This window comes from Anarhichas minor, unplaced genomic scaffold (genome assembly GCF_050575085.1).
Source record: "Anarhichas minor isolate MPS153535 unplaced genomic scaffold, ASM5057508v1 ptg000014l, whole genome shotgun sequence".
NCBI lineage: Eukaryota > Metazoa > Chordata > Actinopteri > Perciformes > Anarhichadidae > Anarhichas > Anarhichas minor.
Genome location: NW_027466460.1, coordinates 13999906 through 14018415, shown reverse-complemented (window position 1 = coordinate 14018415; position 18510 = coordinate 13999906). Strand labels below are relative to the sequence as shown.

Below are 18510 nucleotides of genomic sequence, written 5' to 3'. Positions count from 1 at the left end.
TATAGTTCTCAGAAAGAAAGAGACAATTTGAATCATCAAAATTCTGAATCAGCAGGTTCAGAAAACGACATCGGCCAAGAAAATTGCTTTCGTGCATCACTAGACTAAAGTTGGACACTTATTTGGAGCAGAGACTCGACTCATGTTGGGAAATGAATTGGGATATTTGACAGCAGTGTGTTACGAGTGAGTTATATTAAATTCTACCCCGTGCTGTTGTCACGAATAAGGTAATAGAGACCAAAAACAGTTTTTCTGCCGAAAGTCAGAGACGTTACGAAAAAGAATAAAGGAACCACACTCTACTTTTTATTAACAGAAGACTTTATTTCTTCAGTTGCCTGATTAAACCCTGAGTCGTCTCTTTCACAGAAAGATGGAGTACCTCGTTCTCTTTGTTACAGACACAACAATCTCCCTTCCTCTTCCTCTCTGTCCTTTACCTGAAGTATGTGTTCATGTTTCTTTTTGCTTTAAGCCTGAGCTTCAATCAACCCGTGGAACTGATCTAAAATCAGTTAATATTTTCATGATTAACAGCCTTTCATTCATATTGATCCTATAGAGTTCAAATCAGGCTTACTGTCCAAACCTTAACTCACAGAACTTTATTTTAAATTCAAGTGGCGATGCAGCAACAGCAAGAGTCTTGCTTTTTTACCTGGCAACCAGATCTTCACATTTCATCTCCTGTTCATTACAATGAAGTCATATCTGTCCGCTGAACAGACACTTGTTAGGTATTTTTGAGCAGACGGTTGCTGTAGAATCAAGACACCCAGAAGAATAAACAAACAGTAAAACTTGTCTGCAGTAGTTCAGTAGTTGCCACGTCGTTCTCAACATCGTCTTCTTCTTCTGATTCTCAGAATAAAGACACATTTCAGTCCTGACCAATACTTAACTGTTTCACATCTGCAGATAATTAGATCTTGATCAGGACATAAATAACTTGATTTAAGCACCAAGTGTCAGATAGTTAACTCGTGACCTCAAGATGAGGTGCATTAAATAATTCTGAGTGACCGCAGTCGGACCTCCATCAAAGAATCCCTGAGATGATCCTAAAGCTTAAAGGAAAAACTGTCACAAAAATATCAAACTATGGCTTTAAAGTTTTAAGTTCGATTTTTTTTTACGTGATCAAACTTCTTTCAAAGTATTCTGATGGCATGTTTCGTAGAAAAATGAAAAAAAAAATCATGTTTAAAGTTGTCTGTGCTGCTTTGTTTCCTACCAAACTGTCCTTCCTGAACTGACAACCAGATGACGCCAAAGTAACAATAAAACATAAATCCTAAAAACACGGTAACGTAGCGCCCAGAAGCCTACAGTGGGTCTAAACCTGCCATGTCCACCTTCACTTTGACAAACAGTGTGTCGTCTTTCACAAACGCAGCGTTTTGAGGAGTTTCTAGCTTGTTGAGGGGAAGGAAGCAAGAAAATCCAACAGCGACATTGCTGGCGGACTCGGCGGCGGGTCGCTGGAAGCTTTTGGACGCCGGGTCGGGTCTGAAGCTGAGACTCCGGTGGTTAGCGGCACCGCTTTGATCCAGAACAGACAGGGACACGGTCTGTTTGAAAGGCCACGGCAGCAGAGCGTCGAAGTCTCCCGGCATCAGGACGACGTAAAGGGACAGGTGTGTCTCTCTTCCCTCCCCGTCCCCGTTCAGATAGACCCTGGAGGCCATTTTGTAGCCGCAGGTTCCGGTGTGGAACGGCACGCTGCTCAGGCAGGGCTGCAGACCGTTGACCTCGGCCTCCCTCCTGCTCCTGAAGTCCTCGATCTTCCAGATCAGCTTGCCGTCGTAGGACGTCACCTGGAGCTCCTGCAGGTGCTGCTCGTTTCTACAGAGCTGAGCGGCGTGGAGATCCAGGAGACCCGAGTGTTGCTTCAGATTCTCCTCCAAAGCTCCTGGAAGGAGAACGTAACGAGTAAGTTCTGACCCTCAAAGCATACTGGACTGTAAACTGCATCTGCAACAGGAACCATCTGATTCTGGGGTGAGCAGGGACATCAAATCCACCGTTTTCTCTGAACTGCACCTTTAAAAACATTCTGTGCAGGTTAATTTCAGGTTGTCTTACCCAGGTGTTCTCTGAGAGCCTCGGCCGCCGACACTTCCTGGATCATAGCATCCAGAGACTTCCTGAGCTCCTCCAGCTCCTCCAGACCAGGACCGAGTCCCCGAGACACCTGCTGGACGTCCAGCTGGACGGTGGACAGGACGTCCTCCTGCCTGCTCAGCGTCCTCTGACCAGACAGACAGACGACACGGTTTAACGGTGATGCTCGGACACTAACAGGATCCTCCAGTAAATCCTTCTTTGTCCTGATTTGCAAAAACTCCAGAACATTTATTTTGATTCAATCACACACACACACCGTCCTGCTGCCACAAATACTCACTAGAGCACCAAATGTGGATTAATCCACCGCTGAAAATAGTCCCCGACAGGATGTAAGAATCAAACTGTGTGTTAACCTGAGCTGCAGAGACGATGTGTTCGCGGCTGTTCTGTTGCAGCAGCGGCCTGATTTTCTTCTGCAGACTGGCGAGCAGTAAACTGTCCGTCTCCACCTCCGGCTGCATCAGCAGCGCCTCCTCCTGGAGAACCTCCACCTGACCGAGGAGACAAAAATGATATCTGTGTTGATCAAAGTTTGTTTCGTGGAATTACAATAATTGTTAAATTCACATATATGAAATAAGGAGTTATAAAGGATGATTGGATGATATTTCTTCCGAAATCTCATTGTGAGCATGACTTAAAACTGGATCAGACCATATAAAACATCATCATGTTATATTTTATATAATTTCTTCTCAACAAAGCCCATGTTTGGGTTATTTTCCATCAATATTCCAGATGTTTCAGACACGTGGTGAAATGACGAGCTCCTCTGTGAACCTCCACATCCTGTAATAACAGTAACAATGTAACATACTAATCAACGCCAGGTACAGGTTTGTTTGTTGGCCGTACCTGTTGCTCCAGGTGGGTGTTGCTCCTCAGGACCAGCAGCATGTGATGATTGACAGCGGCGTCCTCGTGCAGCTTCACTCTCCCTCTCTTATCCTGCAGGACACAACAGGGTTGTCGTCAGGCGGCTCTGTCTCGTGTCACACTGTGGCGGGTGTTTCGCTGCGTCGTCGGGTGAAACTCACCTGCACGGAGCAGCCGAACTTCTTGTAAGAACAGTCGACGTGAAGCTCGGGACACGACTCTCTGTGTTCTGTCAGCTGGAAGACGACAGGGAGACGCTCACACAGATGTTAACGTGTTCATTTTACGAGAGGGCGTTGTGGAAAACTTGATTCTGATTGTTTAGTGGCGTCTTTCTAATGTCTTTATATGTGAATCACTGCCAACAGTAATGTGTTTGTGACAAACCTGCTGATTGTATTTTATATTACAGTTTATATTACAGTGGAGTTTTGACCGCTTCATCCTCGACTGAATTCCACATCTCTGTCTTTAATCCCTGACTGTACCTGAGTAGTCAGCTGTGAGAAAGACGTGTGTGAGATGTGTTTATACAAAGCCAACCGCTAAGCTAATTAGTTATATTGATGTTCAGAGAGATCGGCCGAGAGGTCTTGAGTATATCTACAGGTTTAAGATGTGTATGAGCTCACCTTGTGTCTGGGAACCTTCAGGGAGCAGCTGTTGGGACAGTCCACCTCCACATCCGGACAGGAGCTCTGCACATGATCCTACAGAACAACGAGTCGCCACAATCAGCATCCGCAATATATATATATTTCATTATATATTTATATTTCATTTACAACGGTGCCACACCGCCCGGACATGACTTCACCTGGATGAAGCTGAGTCTCTGCGGTTGCTGGCAGTGCGGGCAGGGCTCCATGCGGTGAGGACAGGCGTCGGCCAGGTGTTCCTGCAGGTATCTCCTCTGTAGCGCCGCCCTGCAGCCCGGATTGCAGCACTGCAGCTGCTCATACTGACACGACCTCAGGTGCTCCTGCAGAGGACGAAGTGACGGAAGATTTTAAAAGAAGCGTCGCAGAGCTTCATGAGACTAGAGGTGTGATTTCATATGTGTTGATCAGGTGGATTGCTGGATTTAGATTTATACATCGATGAGGATATTAGATGCGGTAGTAAATTCCTCTCGCGTTGAAGGTTCCTTGCAGTAGAAAATACATCTGGTTGTACTCCCTCGTGTCAATTCTGGTTGCAGAAACAAAAGATGGCGACGACCAAATTGCCAAACTCAAGGCTTCGAAACTCAAAACCGTAGTCCACAAACCAATGGGTGACGTCACAGTGACTACATCCACTTCTTATATACAGTCCGTGATGATGATCAGTTAAACTTGAGTTAGACTGAACTCTTTGTGTATAAATTCTACCTGCAGGTGGCGTAACGTGATCACAGAGGTGCATGCTGGGGAGTTGGTGCAGTACACTTCTAAGCCGGAGATTTCTCGTTTGCAGCAGTTGTCCTGGAAAACCTGCAGGTAGAAAACTGTTGATTAGTATTGCACACATTGAAATGTTGACCTAATGATGGTGCTAGGTCAAAAGTCACCGGATCTTACAGGATTGTAAAGTTATAACTGGAAATAAGCTTGCTGACAAGTTCAACATATCAACTTAAAACGTGATGATGTCACAAGTTCACTACCTGTGACTAAAATACTTAATAATGAGGTGAACTGTTTGAATGTGTGACTGTGCAGCTGACCTCGGTTGGTGTGATCGCAGCTCCGTCCACCGGACAAACTGGACCGGATGGTGGTGAACTCTCCCTGAAACACAAAGCAGGCTGGTGTTCAGACCGAGACACCGCAGAGTCGGAGAGAAAGCATTCAGAGCGATCTGTCGGACTCTAAACACATCTACGAGTACCGGGAACGCTGAACGTACAGGACGCACCCGACAGGTACAACCAGGGATGAAACTGACAATTATTTTCTCATTGAATCAATTAGTTGTTTGATCTCTAAAATGTCAGAAAATGTTGAACTATATGGATAAGTGTTTCTCAAAGCCCACGGTGACATCCTCAAATGTCTTGTATATTATACAGCCTTCCTGTATAGGGGCTATATAATCACAATATCCTGATTAAGGGAGATAAATGTTCAATCACAGATCCGTTGGAGATTTAAATTTTAAATTGGTGTCATAATTCAGCTTAATGTGAACCGTAATGTTGTTATGGCACACTGCAAGAAAATAAAACATGTAGCCAAATAGAGCAGACTGAAACTTAAATTATAGGCGATAATTGAACATGGTTAATGCAGAAAGTTTGTCTCATGTGATTGTTATTGGCTCACAGCAGTCCTTGGAGGCAGAGGAAGCAATAGATGTGTCCACAGGAGTTCTGCTGAGGGTTGAGCACGACTCCACTGCAGATGGGACAAACAAACTCCTCCCTCAGCGTCAACACAAACTTCAGCGAGTGCTGGATGGAGGACAGCTCCGACTCCCAGGAGCTCATCCTGGACTCCCCGGACCCCAGCCTCGACTCCTCGGACCTCCTCGCGACGTCCTCAGACGGCAGGCTGGACTCCTCGTAACCTCCCAGCTTTGGGTCTGGTGTCGCCATGAGTCTGCAGGAGGCTGAACAGATCACACAGGTGATGTTAAGGACTCCATGATACATTTTTACGTTAGATGTTTTTTTTTAATGTTTTAAATCCACCTCTCATTACTGAGCTGTTCCCACGACAAGTGGATGAATCTGGACTGATGGCTAAAAGTAATTGCAGCTCCGCTGCAGACTGTAGGGAAATCAGATCATTTAAATCTGAATTAACGGCAGTTAAACCTAAAGGATGGCTGGAGGTATGTCGTGATGTCCTCAACTCGAACAAAAACACACAGTGGTTTGTTGTGTTTACTTTGCATATGTTTGGGTTTCAGTGAGTTTCACAAAATCCGAAAAGGAAGTCGAGACTGAGAGGCAGAATTAAAAAGGCAGTGTTTAAACTAATACCACATCATGTTAAAGCTAACTTAAAGGGGCAGTTCCAAAATCCATATTTTTCCTCCTACCCGTAGTGCTATTTTTTTAATCTGTATTCTCACAGCAAAAACATTTAGATTGAAAGATAGCACTACAGGTAAGAGGAAAAATATGTATTCAGATTTTTGGGTTGAACTGTTACTTTAAGTTGGCTTTAAAATGAACATTTAAGGTCAAAGAACGTTTGGGGTGAACTGTTCCTTTAAGAGCAAAGAACGTTTGGGGTGAACTGTCCCTTTAAGGTCAAAGCACGTTTGGGGTGAACTGTCCCTTTAGTGACACAAACTTTCTTACTATTACTTTAGATCTCTTCTTTGCATGCTTTGAATATTCAAACTTGCAGCAGAGAGCTCTCTGAGGGTTTAGTCGTCCTGCATTTCGATCTGCAGGCACTACTAAAAAATAATATTATCACAAATCTTCTGCATGTTTTAGGGTCAAATAAATTTACATATAGGCTAAAATCCTGATATAAAAATGTATTAGAATGAACCATGCATCACAGATAAAGCATTTATTGCTCTTTGTAAAGATGGAAATTACGTTTTTTTTGTTATCATAAAGTTATTTTCATATCGAGAAAAATTAAAGTAAGAGTTGATCACACAGCTGTTCATATCTATATTTTTATTGGACCGATGTGGAAATATTCTCAGACTTCACGTGTCCACTACCATGTGTGGAACAAAGTCAAATCATTTACTAACGTAGAAGTAGAATTACGTTTAAAAAGAAGTCCTGCATTAAAAACATTATTCCAGCAGAAGCATCTAAGTGCAAAAGAAGAAAAAAAAAACATGCTAAACAAAAGTAAAAGTAGTTGATTCATCAGCATGACTCCTGTCAATGCCTTCACACGTGCTGATGACACACACGCGCGCGCGGTAAGTTATTTCCTTGTAATAACAATGACCATCATCCTCATAATCATCATCATCAGAGCGATATAAATGAATAGATGCAATAAAACATCATGGAAGTGAGAGTTTCAGTGTGTTTGAATGAGTTCATGCTGCATGGGGAATCCCCGCAGCTGCTGCTGCTAAAGCCGCTCGCCTCGTTTAAATTAAGCTTTAAACTGACCTTAGAACTGTTTTACTGCTGCCGAGTCACTAAAACAATAAAATGACGTTTCAAACATTTCGACTTTGACCCTCTGGTCCGCTTTAAACCCCCTGATGTTGATCACCGGAGCTGCTTTACTTTCACTTTCCGCAACATCAACCGTCCGCACTGAAGTCAGGTTTGGTGCATTTTCTTCTTACCTCAGCCTGAGAAATCCTACCGAAGTCCCTGAAGGCGCCTCCACACTGCAGTCTGTCGGTCACAGCGGATCGATATTACTGATTAGAATCGATTACCTGCGATCCGAATACAGCAGCGGCAGCGGAAGAGGAAACTATAACAGCAGGAAGTGAGTTAGCATCAACAACCTGCTGTTATTACTACTGAGTGAACACAATTACTCAAGAACGTGTTGTAAAATATCTATATAAAATACTCTATTAAATATTTATAAAACATGCATTGTTACAGGTAAGAGTACTGCATTCAACATGTTACTGAAGTAAAAGTACAAAAGTAAAAGTGCATTTTTCAGAATGGCCCATTTATGACTAATATATCCTAGGCTACTGTATATATTATTGATTTATGCATTGTTGATGCATTCATGTGTTCATCACGTTAATGTTTCAGCTTGTGAAGCTGAAACTCATTTGAATTACTTTGTTATACTGCTTGGTAGTTTAAAAATGCATCATAATTTATCAGTTGATTTATATTTTTTTATCAATATTCTGCATCTGCAAAGCTTTAAAATCACTATAGTGCAGTAAACAAGTATATTTTCCTCTGAGATGTAGTGAGGTAGAAGTATAAAGCAGCCGGAAATGGAAGTAAAGTACAATATCTGTTGGTAGAGTACTTGGATAAATGTACTTAGTTACTTTCTACCACTGCACTCAGTGTCCACTTTATTAGGTACACCTCTACAATCTAACACAATACAGCTGTTCTGACATAAAGTTAGATAGATGTACAGCGAGCCGGTCATTATTGCGAAATGAACATCGTCCCTTACTTCTGACCCCCTTTAACCTTGATATGTAACCTCAGTTATAAACATATTTAATTTACACATTACTGACAATGTCAACAACAACGGAACACTATAAAAACAGGCTGTTTGAGATGTGTTTTTGGTTTCTTATTGAGACAAACGGTGTGTACAGATGTGAAGAATACAAACAGTCAGATGGTACAAATGTAGTTTTTAATGAGACGTCTCAGCAGCTACATGTTGAACAGCAATATTTTACAAGTTGTACTGAAACTCGACGTACGACTCGATGACTCCAGTTACATTTAACGCCGTGATGCATGTTTGTCCAAAAAGCATTAAGAGCACTTTCACAATGATTTTATTTTTTTTCACACCAAGTCCAAACTGATAGCAACAGGAAGAAGAATAAATAACACAAAAAAAAGACAGACAACACATCCGAAGCTCACATTCCAGATGAAGCTAACATTTAGGGCGTTTCAAAATGAATCTTCAACACAACAGCTACTCTGAGAAAGTTAAATCCAACAACAGGACAATTAGAAGAACAGCGAGGACCAGTTCTCATTTGGCTCTCGGAGATTATTTCTACACTGAAGTGTTTTTTTTTTTAAGTGTTTTCAAAAAAGCTTCATATCAAACATTTGTCACAGAGTTAAGTTAATGAGTTACTGACAGCTGATTGGATGGACAGCAGGTTACAAATTATTCAAATAGATACCAAACTGTACACGTAGATGTCTAATGCTACTGTTCACAACACTGAGGCTTTTGGTTCAACCTCCATCTGTTACACAAACATGACTGTCAGAGAGGTTTTTTTTACCACCGCTTAAGCGCTGGGTGACAACAAATCATAAAAACTGCGATCATATTTTGTCTCAGTGGCACATCATTTAAGGACAGGTCTGGTGATATATTTCTCTTTATGTTCAGCCTCAAACCAACAATAAATGTACTATAGACTAACTTAATTTATGTGTGTATTAAAGCCTGATATATCTTCTTCCTTTGTGCCATGAAGCTCCATTATAACACAGTTACACTGGGAAAAAAACTACAGTGACCTGCTGTTTTAGGGTAATTACTGAGACTTTTTTAAAGATTTACTTCTTCAGTAGGAACCAATGAATGTGCCTGGAGCTGAGAGCCACATACAGTAAGTCAGTCAGTATAGAGAGCGACTGACACAATGTTGGTTTGAGTGTAAACATGAGACTTGTTGACGACAAGAAAAATATGCCAGACTGACCTTTTAATATCAGCCTCAAGTGTTTCCTTATTTGTATTTAGGCCGAAAGGTCGTATGCAGTAAAGATCGTAAAGCCCTTTGGAAAATGTGTGAGCGCGTTAGTGACCCCTAGTGGTCATTACAGCCACAACAGGAACAGACAACATTGAGTTTCATCATCGGTGGAGCTGAAAATGTAAAGTTAGTTGTAAAAGATCATGGGTTCATTAAAATCCAAAATGGTTCATCTTCTGGGGAGCCAGTATTTTTTGGAATAATTTGTTCGGACCAATCGACAAGAGAGGGTTGAGAGTCAGCAGAGACTCAGTACAGTTTACATGTGGATAACTCTGGAAGGTGGAGGATTAAGACAACTCATAAAAGATGATAATGAAATCAATACAAATGTTGACTTTCTTAATGTAAGAAGATACACTGATTCAAGTTGAATTTAAAACCCAATTCAAAGTTATATTAGACTCTATTACTTTATTTCAATTAGATTCATTTAGCTGTAGAAAATACTGCAACATCCAGCTTTTAGTATCTACTAGGCTGCTGATGAGAACTGATAAATCACTGTGAAATGTACAGGTACCGCTGTCGTGTGCCATTTCTGTTTGCGGTTTATGCAGTTATGTCCAAGTAGAGGCATAATGATAAAAGAAAAAGCAGGGACCTAGGATTGAACCCTGTGGGACGCCACATGTCTAGTGAATGAAAAGGCTCTGCTTTAACAATCTGCACACTTTCTGTGACAGATTTATAAAGACTGAAAGACTTGGTAGCCAAAGCTCTTTTGCAAAACAAAGATTTGAAAACCAGGTGTCCATAGACCAGCAGGATTGCTGCATGTAAATCCTGTGGGAAAGACAAATGTCAACTCCTAAAATACTGCTGACCAAATAAACACTTTGGATTGTGTTCCTTGTCACCTTTATGTTCTTGTGTGGTAAGAGTAGAAAAAGTGATCGGAGGCCATGAAACTCGCTTTCCTTGTTCTGAAGAATTAAGTCACTCAGATTTTCCCACAGGACCTGAACGCAGCAGCTTCAGATTGAACATTTTCTTTCTTGTGTCTCTTCCGCAGAAACTCCGTCTGATGTTCGTCAGTGGAGGGAGGAAGATGAGGCCTCTGATTGGTGGACGGCCATGCCGGGGGGCTGCTGGGCGGAGCTTGGACCTGACCCCCCGGGGTTGCCGCCGAGGGTCATGGGAACGGGAGGGCGTGGGTTGAGGCGGGGGGGCATGGGGTTGGAGGGGCGAATGAGTGGCGGGGGCTGCTGCAGGGTGGGGCGGGGCTGCAGGAAACGGGCCTGCTGTTGGAGGGGCGGAGGCTGGCGGTGTAGGGAGGGCGTGGCCGGGAGGGAGGGCCGCAGGAGGGGAGGGGGCTGGTGGAGGGAGGAGGAGGAGGAGGAGGAGGAGGAGGTGCTGGACGTCACTGGAACCTGAGCCGAAGAGGAAGAGGAGGCAGCAGGAGACGCACCTGAGGAGGTCACCTGACCCTGCAGTAAGGAGAAGAGGGGGGCAATAAGTACCTCACTACAAGTCTGCATTATTCACATTCACAAGTCCTCTAGTAATTAATAATAATTCCACTACAGATGCTTTTATTGGTTAAAATAATAAACGTCGCTGATGGTATGTCACTTCAGCTGTCACTACCAAAAAGCAATAAACAAACATGGAAATAGTGAAATAGATATATTGAATTAAGTCATTTAAACATTCAGATTGAAGTGAATTATCTATCTGCAGCAAGTTTCATTTCTTTTTCTAAATGTGTGCCCTGGATGTAAGGAAATCAATCTAAAAACTGATGGATGGAAAATGATCAAGGAATGTGAAGCATGCAGGTAATGTGGCATATGCACCAGAACACAACATGGGATATAAAACATCTAAAACCTGAATAACCTGAATACTGTATACTGTCAAATGTCTCACCTCTTCGTCCTCTTCGTCAGTGCTCTTCCCTGACGGTGTGGTGGAGCTCGTCTTCCCCTCCTCTCCAGAGGTCACGCTGTCTCCGTTGGGAGCTCGCGTTCCCCGCTCGGCCTCCCACTCCTGCAGCACCTCGTCCAGGTTGAACCGCCGCCGGTAGTTCACAAAGAAGTTCTTCACCTGGCCCACCGTCTTATTACCGATGACGTCGGCGATGGCCTGGAAGTCTTTCCCGTATTTCCTCACGCCTGAAGAACATCACAGAGGGTTCGTAATGATGTAATCAAGTCTTAAACTGCCACCAAAAAAATACAGTAGAAGAAGAAAAATAGGCTATTGAGAGGGAGATTTTATCTGGTGCAAATGTATTGACTTGGTGTTTGAGACGATGAGGACTGAGGGAAGTCATCAATAAGTCCAATATTCCTCTTTTAGCTCCGGTTTTGGTCTCCACCATCTCCTGAGGGAAATATCCGTCTCTTTAGCTGCTAAGTGCTCCGCTATGTTCACCGGCTAGCCTCTAACTATGTCTGTCTGCTGCTGAGCAGGTAGGAGGTGTGACACAAAACCCAAAACTAGGAGCTAAAAGAGGCTAAAAAAGCTACGTAGAGTTCTGCTAATTCTCTGTGTTTTGAACTACGAACTACTCCGCTCACATATGTGTATTCATCTGATCCACTGGCTGCTAACATAAAAATATTGATAACTGCAGATTTAAAGACACAGTGAAGATAATCCCCGGTTTGTTAACGGCACATTACTGAAGATAAAGACGCTGAAACTGCTTTTTCACTGTGACTTTAAAATAGAAAACAGTGCTCATCGTGTATTTGTTGGATTTCAGCTCCTTTTCTAACCTGTTACTTGGTCACCTGTGAAGAAGCTCACCTTGAACAGCCAGGAGCTGCTCGTCTGAGGTCCAGCGGGCGTTCACCTTCTGGTTACACTGAAACAACAATGACTGGCGGTTAACTACTGACACCAGAACCAGAACCAGAAGATGTGGGAGTCATGCTGTCCTCTGGTGGTGATTCATCAAACCTCAATGCAAAAAGAATGGAATGTTTCCACACAGGGCAGAGAAGCAATTACCATAAGAGTCAAAGAACTAACAAACCACTGTCCGATATTTAATAAAGAATATTATTATTAGAGAATATTGATGCATTCAAAATTGCACTTAAGTAAAAGTACAAAAGTATGTTCTAAGTATCGAAAGTAAAAGTATTTGTTTGTCAGTGTTATATCATCATATTACGGGACCATTATTATTGATGCATTAACACATAAACAGCACTTCAATGATACAGCTGGTTGAGGTGGAGCCCATTTAAAAAGCTTTACAGATACTTTTGGTAGTTAAATAAATAACAAAACATCATATTTATAAACTGATCAAATGTTTTGTTTGTAAAATCTTCATCTGAAACGTAACTTTAAGGTTTCAAATAAACGTAGTGGAATATAAAGTAGAATATGTGCCTCTGAGATGAAGTGGAGTAGAAGAATAAAGTAACATAAAATGGAAAACACTCGATCTACCAGCACATATGTGATTAACTGTGATAGTAATTTGGATGTAGTTGCTCTATTAGACATGCTTTGTGAGGTGGTATAAAAGGTGAGCCTCTTTGCATCAGTGGTGTACCTCAGCCAGTCTGAACTCTCCAATCCCAGAATCCAACATGTGCTTCAGTCCGCTGTTCATCTGCTTGGCGTTCTGCACCTGAAGAACGAGACTCAGCTTAGCTTCAACAAAACTCACGAGTGTGACTTTCACCGCTTCTCTGCTTTAAATGTTGAGCTGTAAATGTCCTTCAATCTCTGAGAGACAGTGGACTGACAGCTGCAGGTAGCACCAGCAGGGGGCAGAGCAGAGCAGGGACAGGCACTGCACAGGACGACTCAGGGACACACCTGGGGGGGTCTTTCACCTGTGCTCAAACAGATCGTGCTACCAAGTCCACCGCTACGTTTTATCGAAAGAATGAGCGACACAAATGTTTCCTGTGATGATCTCTGTGGTGAGTTACTCTCTCTGTCAATAATGTCACAACCGTCTTTACACCAATTTCACTAAATGTATTAAACAGCAACGTGCTAATGTTAGCAAGCTAATGACAGGCTTATCTAATGTGATGGTTTACAGCTGTTCTATCATTTGTGTTTACTGAAGACATCTAGTTTATTCAAGATATTAAACTCTTTTCACAAGGTCCTGTTCGTGTTCCAGAGCTTTTGATTGTTTCACACTGTCTTCATCAGCAGATTGTAGATGCTCACATTTCCATTTTATTTTTTTAAATCTCAATTTTTAAACCAAGATGGAACGAAAAGATAACTATGAAAAATAAAACGCTTAAGAATCTCAGGACGTCTGTAAACTGCATCCGATAAATGGAAAACTTCAGAACAGCTACTAAGCGGAGCTTGTTTTGTCAAGTCAACTATCAACTTTAAATATCAACAAACAAACATAAGTTACGAATGTAACTTTGGTTCTGTGTCGATGAATGAAACAGAACTGTTGATAGAAGAACATCCGTTGTTTTAACTCATTTCTAAGCGGATTTAAGGACATTTATTACTGACGGTCATCAATGATGAATTCAGAAAGTCTCGCTCACACTGAATCTAAGCTGGTTATAAATATTAATTTCTTTCTCATTCTGCATCAGTTTTCTCAGATCACTGGTCTGGAGCAGGAGGACTGCTGCAGCGTCTCCTACCTGTCTCTTGAGGGACACCAGCTCCATGTCCAGCTGACGGAGGAGGGTGTTGGCGGCGGAGGAGCTGCAGGACACGGCCACCACGTCCTCCTGGGTCAGGTACATGCCTTTGGGGGGGCGGCAGCGGGAGCGCTGGTGGTGTCGGTGCTGCAGGGTGTGGTGCTCCCGCCGACCCAAAGCCACCTTCGAGCCCGGCACCACCGGCTCCACCTGGGTCTGCAGGAACGAAACGCAGAGCTGCTTACTGACCAACTGAAACCAACAAATAAGTCAAACATGTAACTGAATGCATCAATAAGTGAGATTGTTGGTTGAATCAATAAAATGTAGAGTGAACGACATCTAATCAGGAGTTTATTTTCCTTTTATCATCAAGCAGTTCATAGAATAAATAATAAAATATTTTAGTCTATTTATGAAACTTGCTCGTTTTATTTCAAACTTTTTTTATTATTTTCTACATGTACTTGTGCATATATAATGAGATGGGCGTGGCTAAAGTATAAAGTTTGATGATTCTTTTTAACTCCATTTGAAATATTGAACTAACAGTATTATTTATTGATGTCAGTATTATTTTTGTACTCGTCTTTAACTACATTTTGTCAGTTTCGGGGTTCAATAGATGAAAAACAAAAAATAAATGGCTAAATTTCTAAATAATTTAACGTGTAAACCGTTATCAAACAATAACCGGCTCCGGCTTCTCAGATGTTTGGATTTATTTGTAGTGTCTTATAAAATACACTCGGTGTCCAGTTGGAGTGGACAAAGTAATAGAAACACCTTTACGATCCCGATTGTCTAGATTAAATAGCTAATTGAAAGAAGAAAAAAAAGACAGATTCATGTTAGTAAAAAATTAGATAAATAAATGTTGCAGACCTGCCAAGGGACAGAATTTGAGAAGTGTCTTTGTTTATTAATCTTTTCTACGAATGGAATATTTTAGGGTCTAATTCAAAAACATTTGAAAAGAAATGTATAAAAGCCCCATCTGAGATCACAGAGGTTTTAACAGGGACTTCCTTTAGTGAGTCATCAGGTGTGTTGTCGTACCTCTTTCTTGGTTTCCTTGTTGGGGTCGTAGTCGCTGTCGTTGGCTTCGATGGGAGGGGCCTCCTCCATCTCCTCATCACTACGGCAACAACAACAAGAAGCCAAAATTCAGTCGGTAGACGTCACTTTAACAACAACAACACAGCCGGCCAAGATCCCGAACAGACACATTAGACACCACAGAAGAAGAACGTAAACACGAGATATGACGACTCTGGTCTGAATCAAAAAATCGTTTTTTTGTCAATAACACAAAATTACGTATATTTGCGAGTACTTAATATACAAATGGTCATCTTGAGGGTGAAGTATTTCTTTAATTGTTACGATGGCGTTTCTTTACTTCATAAACTGAGAGTTTGGGAGTGACCTGTCGTCCTGGTTGCTCCTGTTGGCCAGTTTACGAGCCTGCCGGTCCATCAGGCTGGTTCTGGAGCGAGTCTTCTTCCAGGAGTAGTAGTACTTTACCAGACTGGAGATGGATTTGTCCGGTAACTGAAGGAAACATGATCAAAAATTCAGCATTTACTGCTCATCAAGTCTTTTTCGCGTAAAAACCATAATCTGAAAAGTAATCGGCAGCTACAGTATAAAGAAGTAGAGAATGGTAGTAAATGGACTTGGTTACTTTGTGACTATATTACGGTAATAGTACAGTAAATCAGACACACGGTACAGACGGGGGGGGGGGGGGTTTACCATCTGCTGGATGCGGTGGAAGCTCTTGCCATGGAAGCTGAAGGCCTGTTCAAACAGCACCTTGTCCTCCACCGTCCACTCGTCTGGAAACGGGGTGAAGTTCGGCAGGTCGGCCAGAGACTTCTCTATGTTGTGTTTGTGCCAGAACAGCATGCCGAGTGCCTGCAGACACACACACAGGAGTGTGAGGGACACATCCGATTAAAAAAAAATATATATATATTTTACATGTTGTATATAAATGGTCACAGAATTTATAATGCAAACAAAATAAAACATGTATATCAGCATGTGATTTTCTACATTTCAATATGATTTATTGTATTTAATGTGGTTTGAGTTGTCCACTTAATGCCAGCCGTCAAACGGCTTCATCGGCACCACAAACTGATGTTTTCCAGAGTCGTAATAGTGCAGAGTTGTGCAGATCGTCATCTCCAGTGTTGCTGGATTGATTTGACTTCATGAGCTGTTTGGATCTCTATTAAGTCAAAATAGGCTTTTTTTTCTTTTAAAGTTATCCATCGTTGTATTTTTCTGAAACCCTGACATGATGAAACTGGAAACATTTAGAGATGAATTACTATCAGTCTGAAGTCAGACTGACGCGCACATTATTTTATTTCTTTACTTTACAGTTTGGAGAAACTTTCAGGATGTTTAGGGAGAATAAAAACCAAACCTCTGAGTGAGACAGACGTTATTTTATGGTCAGCACGTCATCCGACAAAATCAATGTAAGTACAGCTTCATGACAACAGCTGTTCTGTGTGATCGGCTGTACGGACATTTAGAAAGTTTCTAACTTCATTGTCACACAGTCGACCCTCACTGAGCAGCTCACATCATCGCTTTGCAAAAGTTTTCCATTTTCTTTTGTGATATTTAAACACATTTCGGAGGCCGTTTTGGAAAAGTTCCGTCGTCTGGACGTGGGAAACCGATATTTTAGTGGATGGGGGGCTGAAACGTAACTCACCTGCTCCACGTTGTATCCATGTTTCTCTTTGGCCAAAGCGATGTATTCATCAACTGTGGGGGAAAACACACACAGTTGCATCAGTCTGATGGAGGACTGCAGCAATGTGTGTGTTCTGTGTTCAGTGTGTGTTCTGTGTTCAGTGTGTGTTCTGTGTTACGTATGTGTGTGTGTGTGTGTGTGTGTGTGTGTATGTGTGAGGATGACAGGAAGTTGACTTACGTTTGGAGTCGACGATGGTGTGATACGGAGACCAAACCAGCATCCCGCCGCTGTCTTTATCCGTGTACTTAGTAGAGCCTGAACAAACACAAAGAACATCACACCCATCTTTGAGAAAAGAAGTACGTACTGTACTGTAAATGATACAGTCAAAAATACTGATTGTGCCTTTTAACAAATATATTATTTCAAAACTAATTTTAAAAAGCATTAACAGGATTATGTTGACACTGTAAAATATCCCAAACGTGGGTCACAATAATTTTATACACATTAAAAGCTATTTTTAAATTAAAAAACAACAAATGTTGGATGATGTTTTATTTAATGCTCAAATATTGATGTTGGTATATCCTTTAAAAATGTTATTACTTTTTTTGTGTAATCAAACTTACATAAAAACTTAAAAAAGAAAGAAATAATAAACAGAAAATTATATATATATATATATATATATATATATATATATATATTAAATGGGACACAGTGTAGAAAATTAAATATAGGACTTTATTACCTTGCTTGTTGAAAAGTAGTTACTGTTAAATTATTATTATTATTTGATTATCATTATTTTGCCCGCAGCAACGAATATATTACATTATTTAATATAAGTGGAGGGAAAATAAATAAGAAGAATGTAAACAAACCAACTCCATCAAGCTTCATTAATTAGAAATTCCTGAATGTCACAAGTTGTCAGTGAGAAGATGAGGTAGCCTCGGTTCATGTTTCGCTCTCCGGTCAATAACAATTCATCAACACGGAGAACATAAACTAACACCAAGTGTCAGTGACTGTCACGGTGTGAACGCACCGACGCGTCTACACGAAGCTGTGTACGCGCGCGCGCGCGCGTGCGCGCGTGTGTGTGTACGTGTGTGTGTGTGTGTGTGTAGTGAACAGTCTGTTACTGAAGGCTACATGTACCGAGGCTACCCCCGTCCGTCACTCCAGATAGAAACCAGTAAAAACTCACCGGGCTCGAACTCTGGAATGTTGGCCTGATAATCGGCTCCAACCCGCATTCCCACATCTGGGAAAAACATCAGCATGAAAAACAAGAGAAGTTTGATTAAAAAAAAAAATAAAAATACGAAAATGTTCCCGTTCAAAACGCGCACATACGAGAGAGCGACAAGAGGCTGTTCGAGGCTATACTCACCGTGTTCGTCGTCGCTGCCGCTTTCGTCAGAGAAATGCCCGTTGGAAGCGTTGGACGGACTCTTCGTGCCGTTTGATCGACCTTTCCCTAAATACTCCGAGCCTTTATCCATCATTCCCGGCATCTTAAAGCTCAAATTCGCCGTTTTTAGCCGCGGTGTCGGGATATAAAATGTCACCAGGAGCTGGAGGTTTTTTATCTTTCCGCTGCTGTTCGCTCAGTCGCCGCCGCTCCGTCCGTGTCGCTGTCGCGCTCTTCTCTTCGTTCCCACCGCTTTATTTACAATCGCTTCGGGCTGTAGGACCTCGTAGATAACAACAGCAGAGTCTCCTCTAAATATATCAAAGTGTTAATATGTAAAATCAGCTGCGAGGGAGATTTTTTCCGCCCAGTTAAAGCGATTACTTAAT

General features: G+C 41.9%; 2 protein-coding genes and 2 long non-coding RNA genes across 9 annotated transcripts; 2 read left to right on the top strand and 2 right to left on the bottom strand.

Moving 5' to 3' along the window:
• Window positions 1-306: 306 nt before the first annotated feature.
• On the bottom strand, window positions 307-7407 carry traf5 (Tnf receptor-associated factor 5). The gene is made up of 11 exons (XM_076091618.1): window positions 7273-7407; window positions 5316-5601; window positions 4718-4781; window positions 4383-4484; window positions 3827-3991; window positions 3642-3719; window positions 3171-3245; window positions 2989-3081; window positions 2487-2624; window positions 2089-2254; window positions 307-1915 (listed from the first exon to the last, which is right to left on the bottom strand). Exons 2-11 carry the CDS (start codon window positions 5585-5587, stop codon window positions 1329-1331), a joined length of 1740 nt encoding a protein of 579 aa, XP_075947733.1. The 5' UTR covers window positions 5588-5601; window positions 7273-7407; the 3' UTR covers window positions 307-1328.
• LOC142949831 (uncharacterized) lies at window positions 6563-10700 on the top strand. The gene is made up of 3 exons (XR_012954093.1): window positions 6563-6891; window positions 7278-7421; window positions 10394-10700. It is a non-coding gene; the product is annotated as an uncharacterized LOC142949831 (long non-coding RNA).
• Window positions 8264-18363, bottom strand: rcor3 (REST corepressor 3). 5 transcript variants are annotated; one of them, XM_076091624.1, is made up of 12 exons: window positions 18101-18363; window positions 17915-17971; window positions 16936-17013; window positions 16714-16766; window positions 15735-15896; window positions 15379-15530; window positions 15036-15114; window positions 13977-14228; window positions 12896-12973; window positions 12136-12193; window positions 11251-11495; window positions 8264-10808 (listed from the first exon to the last, which is right to left on the bottom strand). In XM_076091624.1, exons 1-12 carry the CDS (start codon window positions 18222-18224, stop codon window positions 10413-10415), a joined length of 1734 nt encoding a protein of 577 aa, XP_075947739.1. In that variant the 5' UTR covers window positions 18225-18363; the 3' UTR covers window positions 8264-10412. The 5 variants fall into 5 exon arrangements, with proteins under 5 accessions (XP_075947739.1, XP_075947741.1, XP_075947740.1 ...); XM_076091626.1 differs by having other exon boundaries at window positions 13977-14192; window positions 18101-18359; XM_076091625.1 differs by having other exon boundaries at window positions 15406-15530; window positions 18101-18359.
• Window positions 10705-14397, top strand: LOC142949829 (uncharacterized). 2 transcript variants are annotated; one of them, XR_012954091.1, is made up of 6 exons: window positions 10705-10813; window positions 11104-11159; window positions 11271-11514; window positions 11683-11795; window positions 12092-13271; window positions 13926-14397. It is a non-coding gene; the product is annotated as an uncharacterized LOC142949829 (long non-coding RNA). The 2 variants fall into 2 exon arrangements; XR_012954090.1 differs by lacking the exon at window positions 11683-11795.
• Window positions 18364-18510: the final 147 nt, after the last annotated feature.

What these genes read in the sequence shown, in the direction of transcription:
- traf5 (XM_076091618.1), bottom strand. Translation starts at nt 5,587, where the DNA reads ATGGCGACACCAGACCCAAAGCTGGGAGGTTACGAGGAGTCCAGCCTG. An exon ending in TCACGTTACGCCACCTGCAG is followed by an intron (nt 3,992 to 4,382) that starts GTAGAATTTATA and finishes CGTCCTCTGCAG; the next exon opens with GAGCACCTGAGGTCGTGTCA. An exon ending in TGAAGGTTCCCAGACACAAG is followed by an intron (nt 3,246 to 3,641) that starts GTGAGCTCATAC and finishes GTCGTCTTCCAG; the next exon opens with CTGACAGAACACAGAGAGTC.
- rcor3 (XM_076091624.1), bottom strand. Translation starts at nt 18,224, where the DNA reads ATGCCGGGAATGATGGATAAAGGCTCGGAGTATTTAGGGAAAGGTCGA. An exon ending in CACCATCGTCGACTCCAAAC is followed by an intron (nt 16,767 to 16,935) that starts GTAAGTCAACTT and finishes TTTCCCCCACAG; the next exon opens with TTGATGAATACATCGCTTTG. An exon ending in GCAGCTCCTGGCTGTTCAAG is followed by an intron (nt 11,496 to 12,135) that starts GTGAGCTTCTTC and finishes GATGTTCTTCAG; the next exon opens with GCGTGAGGAAATACGGGAAA.